Source organism: Myotis brandtii, unplaced genomic scaffold, assembly GCF_000412655.1.
Source record: "Myotis brandtii unplaced genomic scaffold, ASM41265v1 scaffold986, whole genome shotgun sequence".
NCBI lineage: Eukaryota > Metazoa > Chordata > Mammalia > Chiroptera > Vespertilionidae > Myotis > Myotis brandtii.
In genome coordinates, this window is record NW_005372102.1 from 682,715 (window position 1) to 690,803 (window position 8,089).

Sequence of the window (8,089 nt, forward strand, 5' to 3'; positions counted from 1 at the left end):
CCCTGGCCCCGCGGGGAGGCCGGACCTAGCAGCTGGCCCATCCACGGCCCAATCGGGCGAGGAGGGGAGGCCAAGCTGAATGTCCGTCTGGAGTCCGCTCAGCAGATTGCTCATCCCAAACCCAGAACGCAAACTTGAAGGCTTGGTCTGCCGAACATAAAGGGAAACTGAGGCCCAAGGAGCGAGATCGTCTGCTGCCCCCAGTCACCAAGTCCCATTCGCTCGTTCATCTTTTATTCATTCAGCCAACATTGCAGCGCTTGTCGGAGGTGCATCAGGAGAGGGAGGCGAAGGCTCCGTCCTTGGAGGGGCGCCTTCAAGCAGGTCCAGGAGCTCTCGGGGTCACTTTAACGCCTGAAAAGGGAGCCAGGAGCCCAGCTGCCACCCTCTCCTGCGGGCAACCTTTTGTGGTTCTGCTCTTCCTACCGAAACGTCCTCCTTTCCTCTCCTGGCACCCCATATGTCCCGACACCACCCATCACCTTTAACCCCTGTCCTCATCTCCGCGGTATTTGCTCTCTAGGCATCATGTGGGCCCCCGCTGGATTTTCCCTGTTATCAGCAGCTCCCCCAGAGTCTCCAGGATCCCCCCTTCCCTGCCCAACCTCTGCGTGATGGGGTGTTGGGGTGACCCATGGCTCGGCCAGATGCCCTCCTATTCACCAGGGATGCTCTTACTGGAAATCTCCCTCCAGGTTTTAAACACGCTGCGGTCACTGGCCGATCCTTATCCCCAGCCCGGACCTCTCCCACCCGGCTGGAGGCCCAGGAGGCATCTCACACCTGCCAGGGCCAAAACAAAGAGCTGTATTCAGTGCCCCCAACCTGCTGCTCCACATTCCTCCCCCGCTCAGTCAATGCCTCTCCATCCACACAGAGGCTCAGGCTCCAGTGTGGCCCCTCTGCAGTCCCAGGGCCTCATTCACCGTGCCTGTCACAGCAGCTGCAGCTGCCCTCTGAAGTGAGGACAAGCCGGAGTCTGCCTCGGTGTTGGAGTCTTCGCTGTGCCAGAACAGGACCAGGCACCCTGCAGGCACTCAGGGAATGCTGGTAGGATGGCTGGCTGGCTGGCTGACTGGATAAGTGGGTGGATGGATGGACGGATAGATGTGTAAGGTCTTGACAGTGACTGGAGCAAACCCCATCCCCATCTCCCTGCGCGCAGGTGCACACATACACACACACATGCACGCACGCACTCACACACACACACCTGAGAACCTGGCTCCTGATCTGATTTGCCAACAAACTCCTGCAGGAACATAAGCAGCTCCTACCCGCTCAGCCAGGGCCGCAGTGTGGTTGGGGTGTGCTCAGAGGTCAGGAAAACGCATCTCGGCACATTTTAGCCGAGTCCTCCGCTCAGGGCATAGCAGGCATCCCTGAGCGTTTCGGCAGCCCTGTCCTCACCCGGAGCCATGCCTGGGTCAGGTCCACTTCCAAGCTCACTCGGTTGGTGCCAGATTTCACTTCCGAGGGGCTGTGGGCCGGCCGGAGGCTGTCCTCGGGGGCTACAGAACCTCATAGTGTGGAGGTGAGAGCTTCAAAGGATATAAGTAGAAGCTCTCTGCCTAGTGTGTAGGATGAATTCTTAGTAATGTAACCTGGCTGCTTTAATGATGTTCAATTTGTAACAATGAAATTGGCGGTCACCACAACATGAGGAACTGTATTAAAGGGTCGCGGCATTAGGAAGGTTGAGAACCACTAGGCTAGAAGCTGTCCCAGGCTCCACCTGCACTCATGCATACGGTGCTGGGGGGATCAAATGTGCCAAAGGCCGACTCCCAGAAACTGAGTTAAGACATGAGTGCATGGCCCTGGTCGGCTTGGCTCAGTGGATAGAGCGTCGGCCTGTGGACTGAAGGGTCCCAGGTTCAATTCCTGGTCAGGGCACATGCCTGGGTTGTGGGCTTGATCCCCAGTAGGGGGCGTGCACGAGGCAGTCAATCAATGATTCTCTCTCATCATTGAGGTTTCTCTCTCTCTCTCCCTTTCCCTTCCTCTCTGAAATCAATAAAAATATATGTTTTCAGCTGCTATGTTTGTGGTTGTTTGTCATGAAACAATAAAAAAAATGAATACAACAACCTAGGTCCCCTCTCCATTACATACATTCATAGCACCCTGGACTTTTTTCTGGCAATGTTGTCACAATCATACTTACTTGTTTAAAATCTCTCCCTTGCGCCCTAGCCAGTTTGGCTCAGTGGATAGAGTGTCGGCCTGCAGACCGAAGGTCTTGGGTTCGATTCCAGTCAAGGGCACGTACCTCGGTTGCAGGTTCCTCCCCGGCCTGGGCCCTGGTAAGGGTGCGTGCAGGAGGCAACCAATCGATGTATTTCACTTACATCAATGTTTCTGTCTTTCCCTCTCTCTTCCACTCCCTCTAAAAAATCAATGGGACAATATCTTCTTGTGAGGATAAATAAATACATAAATAAAATAAAGTAATTAAATCTCTCTCTGGCCCCTGGCATGAAAGCCCCATGAGAGTGGAAGTGGAGTCTGTCTGGCTCATCCCTGGCCTCCAAAAGCCCAGCACCGTTTTGTTGTGGGGCCATTGGTGGGTGGCTGGCCCTTCTCTCCTCCCCAGCCTGCTTTCCCTGGCCGTGTTCCCCTATAGAGACCCAAAGAGCTTCTGGCTTCCCAGCTTCCCCTGGAGCCGGAGGTGGTCATGTGACACGGTCCTGGCCCGGGACACAGAGTGGGAGTCGCTGAAAGGCTTCTGGCCACGGTGCCCTGGGGCCCATTTGGCCCAGACCACAAAGAGCTGAGTGTTTATTGTTCAGGAATTTTGCAAGTCAGTTGTTCAACACAGTCAGTCATTACTTAACAATTAAGTTACACAAACTTACAATGAAAAAGTATATTAAAAGCAAAGAGAATACTCAGAACGACTTCCTAATTATTTTACCACAGCTTATAACGATCTGCTTTGAAGAATTCTGCATCCGCAGTAACTGCATGATGGAAATGCTCCATGATGGGGTGCTGTGGGGGCCTCCTCCCGGGAACACAGCCACCAGCGTCATGTTTGAAATCAGGGGCGGCAGGAGCGTTTACACCACAGAAATTGGCAGCTGCTGCGGGTCGGGACTCTTCTCCTTCCTCCCACCCCCAGGACGCCAGGAGCTGGAGACGGACCAGCACACCTCGCCGTATGGGGAAGATGCTGCTCTCTGGGGAAGGGAACAGACGCAGCTCATCCTGCCTCAGCACCAGGGATTCCTCCCTGGAACGCACACGTGATGTCCGGAGCTGGAGCCGCCGTCTTGCAACCGCGAGCACCATGGGAATCAGAGAGATTCTGACTTAAAAAACCAAGTGCTTTCTTTGTTTAGGCCATGTTAGTCCGCTTTCCTGTGACTTCCAGAATTCCTACCTGACGAGTGTAGGCATCCCACAAAGTCTGTGAATGAATAACCCCGCCCGCTGCTCCTTCCTCCGCGGTGTCTCCGACGTGGGCTTGCATCCACCAGGGAGCCAGCCCGGCAGGTGTCCCAGTGATGAGGACGCTTTTCCGTGTAGGAACTGAAATTCGGAGGCCTCTTTGTAACGTCAGAACGTGAGCCCAGTCCCTCCTGGCCCCAGTCTTTCCAATGCCGTGTCCGTTCGATGGGAAATAGTGATCTAAGAGTTGGACCGGCACTTTCTGGGGGGGGGGACTCCTGACCTCGTCTGACACTGTGAAGGGGAAGGGGGTGGCTTAGTGCCCCGAGACCTCCTCCCCGACTCTCCCAGTGACATTTCTCTTTGGAAAAAAATAAATTACAAGCTGTGTCTAGGCCCAGGTGAGCTGCCCTCCACGGCGCTCCCTGAAGTTTTCCTGGATTCGGGGGCTCAGGGGGGCAGAGGTCAGCTGCTTGGGCGCCTGTGGGAAATCCAGGTCCGGTTTGGGATGGGACGGCAGCTCACCGGTGCGATGAAAGCCCACGGCCCGCTGCAGTCACCTGTTGCTATGTAACCAAGGCCCCCAAACCCAGCGGCTTGAACAACTGAGGTTTATTGTCTCACAGCAGTGGTTCTCAACCTTCTGGCCCTTTAAATACAGTTCCTCATGTTGTGACCCAACCATAAAATTATTTTCGTTGCTACTTCATCACTGTAATGTTGCTACTGTGATGAATCATAATGTAAATATCTGATATGCAGGATGGTCTTAGGCGACCCCTGTGAAAGGGTCATTCGACCGCCAAAGGGGTCGCGACCCACAGGTTGAGAACCGCTGATAAACCATGGGTGGGCCCTGGCCAGTGTGGCTCAGTTGCTTGGGCGTCAACCAAAATGTTGCTGGTCCGATTCGGGCTGGATCCCTGGTGGGGGCCTGCAGGAGGCAGCTAATGGGTGTTCTGCTCTCGCATGGATGTTTCTCTTTCTCTCCTCCCTTTCACTCTCTCTGAACATCAGTGGGAAAAATATCCTTGGGAAAAGCACTGCTCACCAACAGCGCGGGCCTTCTCTCCTCCGCCACACCGGTGCCTGCGTTTCCCAGACCCCTTTGCAGTCGGGTGGGGCCACGGGACAAGTTCCGGCCAACGGGCTGCCTGAAGGTGGCACAAGTCACTTCTGAGCCAGCCCAGGACATGGTCCGATTCGGGCTGGATCCCTGGCAGGGGCGTGCAGGAGGCAGCTAATGGGTGTTCTGCTCTCGCATGGATGTTTCTCTTTCTCTCCTCCCTTTCACTCTCTCTGAACATCAGTGGGAAAAATACCCTTGGGAAAAGCACTGCTCACCAACAGCATGGGCCTTCTCCCCTCTGCCACACCGGTGCCTGCATTTCCCAGACCCCTTTGCAGTCGGGTGGGGCCACGGGACAAGTTCCGGCCAACGGGCTGCCTGAAGGTGGCACAAGTCACTTCTGAGCCAGCCCAGGACTTGCTGGTTTGTCACACGCACCCTCTCCCTCCACCGCAGTGAACTCTGGGGTTTGGGTTGGGATTTAAGTAGCTTGGAACGTACAGCCCCCGGGAGAGAAGGGTCCAGAAAGGAGGCTGCAGGCTCTGACACCTCCCTGCCCATCTGCCCTGGGGTTCCTGACACCCCAGGCTGGGGACGATTCGGGAAGGTGGGTGCCGTTGGCAGACGCGAAGGTTGGCATGCAGAACTGAGCCAGATGTGGCTGGTGCAGGCCCTTAGCACCTGGGCAAGCGGGGCTCCGCGCACCCCGCGCTCTGGAGCAGGGACTGTGCCTGGAGCCTCCACGCCCAGGGCAGTGCTGGGCACAGACAGGCACTGGGCACGAGCGCTCTAAACTGACCTCGTACCCAGGGCACACTCGTGGCTGGACGGTGCAGAGATCCCGGGGCTCCTGGGGGCGCCAGGGCCCAGGGCAGGGCAGCCACACCATCTAACCTGCAGTGTTAGCCACATTGGCTCCTGAAACTTGGACATGTACACCCTAGCTCCCCAGTCACACGGCCACACGTGTGCTACCGTATTGGACAGCGTGGGTACAGAAGTCCCATCATCACAGGGCGTCCTCGGGCCGAGCTGTTCTGGAAGCACCGAGGCCTTGAGAAGCCTCGGGGCGAGCAGTGTCCACCATCAACTACCCCAGTGGCATCCCCAGGTCAGGGCACTGGCCTGGGACCGGCAGCCTCCCGGGTGTGCCGCCGGGAGAGGGCAGCATCAATGACCAGATAAAGAAGAACCTGGTGGCACCCGGCAGGTGTGAAGGGACAAGCAGCCCTAACCGGTTTGGCTCAGTGGATAGAGCATCCGCCTGCGGACTGAAGGGTCCCAGGTTTGATTTCGGTCAAGGGCATGTACCTTGGTTGCGGGCACATCCCCAGTGGGGAATGTGCAGGAGGCAGCTGATCGATGTTTCTCTCTTATCGATGTTTCTAACTCTCTATCCCTCTCCCCTCCTCTCTGTAAAAAATCAATAAAATATATTTTAAAAAAAGAGAGAGAGAGAGATAAGCAGTGTGGCCGTGACAGGAGGGACAGACACCAGGACCCCACGTGGTGGGGTGGCGAGTGGGGCTGTAGAGGGTAGCCACTGGGAGCCCGGCATGATCCTGTGGATGTTTTCAAATGTCACTCTAGCCCTGGCTCAGTGGATAGTGTCAGCCTGCGGACTGAAGGGTCCTGGGTTTGATTCCTGTCAGGGCACATGCCAGGTTGCTGGCTTGATCCCCAGTGGGGGGAGTGCAGGAGGCAGCTGATCCATGATTCTCTCTCATCATTGATGTTTCTCTCTCTCCCTCCCCTTCTCCCTTCCTCTCTGAAATCAATAAACATATATTTAAAAAAAAAGTCACCTAGAGCCCGGCCGAGCCACGCCCTGGAGCAAGCAGGGGTCCCAGGCCTTTGGCTCCCCCCATCCCACCTCCTGGTCCAGCCCCTAATGGCATCCCCCACGCTATGCCCACGCCCAGTGCCAGCTCTCGGCCTTCCTCTCAAATCAATAAACATATATTAAAAAAAAAAGTCACCTAGAGCCCGGCCGAGCCACGCCCTGGAGCAAGCAGGGGTCCCAGGCCTTTGGCTCCCCCCATCCCACCTCCTGGTCCAGCCCCTAATGGCATCCCCCACGCTATGCCCACGCCCAGTGCCAGCTCTCGGGGCGACCCTCCACGCACCATCAGAGAAGGGCCCGGCCCGCTAGGAAGGGCCCGCATTTCTAAGAAGCGCTTGGCACTCTCACAGGTAGAACACACCGTCCTTTATTTCCCAGGTTCCCGGGCCCCACATCGCACGAGTGAGACGGGGATTTCCAGTCGCTCGGGCTCAGCTCGCTAAGTGGACGGAAGCGCGTTAGGTGCTAGAATTTCCCTTCCCTGGCCGGGCCGGGCTGGCGCGGAGCCGGGCGCCACAGCCTGGAGTGTGCGGGGCTGGGAGGAAGCTGAGCGAGGCTGACTCACGGGCGGGATGGCCAGGACACACGGGGATGCGGCTCCACAGGACGCCGGGAACGGACGCGGGCGACGCCTTGCTGGTTCCCACAGGCCTCTCGAGGCACTTCACAAACACGGCGACAGGGACCGCACCCACTCCACCCCTGGTGACAGCCCGCGCCTCTCAGCGCGACCACAGGCCTCTGCCCAGGCTCTGCCGACCGGCGATCGGACAGTGTTGCAGCCTCTGTGCCGAGGGCCGGTGTCCGCCTCAGGACCACCCACGAGGCATGGCTCCAGGCCACAGGTGCGTGTTCCACTGTGGGGAGGTGGGGCGCCACTGGCCACGTCACCAAAAAGCCACACAGGGCGTCGGGCCGAGTCCACGGAAGTCCTATCCCGGGGCCCTGGCCGGCGGGGAGGTGGATCCGCCCCGAGACGTGGAGAATAACAGCGAGGACATTGCTGGACGCTGACTTCACACGCACGTACACACAGAACAGGGGGGGGGGGAGGCTCTTCTTTCGGGGGACCCGTGTGACAGGCACGAAAGAAAGAGAAGCAAAAAGAAAACAGACCAGGAGTCCATGTACTAGGGACACGGAGGACGGAGACCACACAGCGCGGAGGGGCGGGGCTGAGGCTGGAGCCCCCAGGGGGCTGCAAACTAAACTCTCCATATATGTGGCCTCAGGGCCCGCAGGCTACACTTCTTAGTAAAATAAAACTTTGTGTTACTTTAAAGATATCCTTTAGGCATCGGGGGTGACATGGGAGGACCTCGCGTGTACCAGGGCCCGGAGGAGGGCCCTGTGCCACCACCTGCGGCAACACTGGTCACCCCACACTTGGCACCGCCCTGGGCCTTCTTGAGGTCGTTCCTCTTCCAGAGCGCCAGGCGGTCGAACTCCTCCACGCTCATCCCGAACACCTCCTGGAACTCCGCGGGCGACAGGTGTCTCTTCAAAGAAAAGGAAACCCCAGGGGAACGTGAGCACCTCAGATGGTGTCCGGGCCTGTCCCTGACAAGCCCCCTCAGATCCCAGGTCCTGGTCCCCTCCGTGCCCCCAGGGCGGGGAGGGCGGGCTGCTGTCTAAATGCCCCTCCCTCCCCGGGGACAGCCACTCTGCAGCATCTCGCTGGTGCCCAGCACAGCGGGGAAGGGGCGGTGCAAAGCCAGGCGCCAGGGCCCTAAACTACAGGCAGGATCTCAGGTGCACGCGGTGCTGTGGGACCTGCTCCCGCC

At 57.9% G+C, this 8,089-nt stretch overlaps 1 protein-coding gene across 1 annotated transcript in view; it reads right to left on the reverse strand.

Moving 5' to 3' along the window:
- Window positions 1–1,362: 1,362 nt before the first annotated feature.
- The window catches only part of ABLIM2 (actin binding LIM protein family, member 2), a 90,544-nt gene continuing 83,817 nt past the window's right edge, over window positions 1,363–8,089 (reverse strand). The window contains exons 25-26 of the mRNA XM_014533444.1: window positions 7,666–7,804; window positions 1,363–1,511 (exon numbers count right to left, since the gene is read on the reverse strand). Coding sequence (XP_014388930.1) covers window positions 1,363–1,511; window positions 7,666–7,804 — 288 coding nt within the window. The remainder of the gene's footprint in view (window positions 1,512–7,665; window positions 7,805–8,089) is intronic.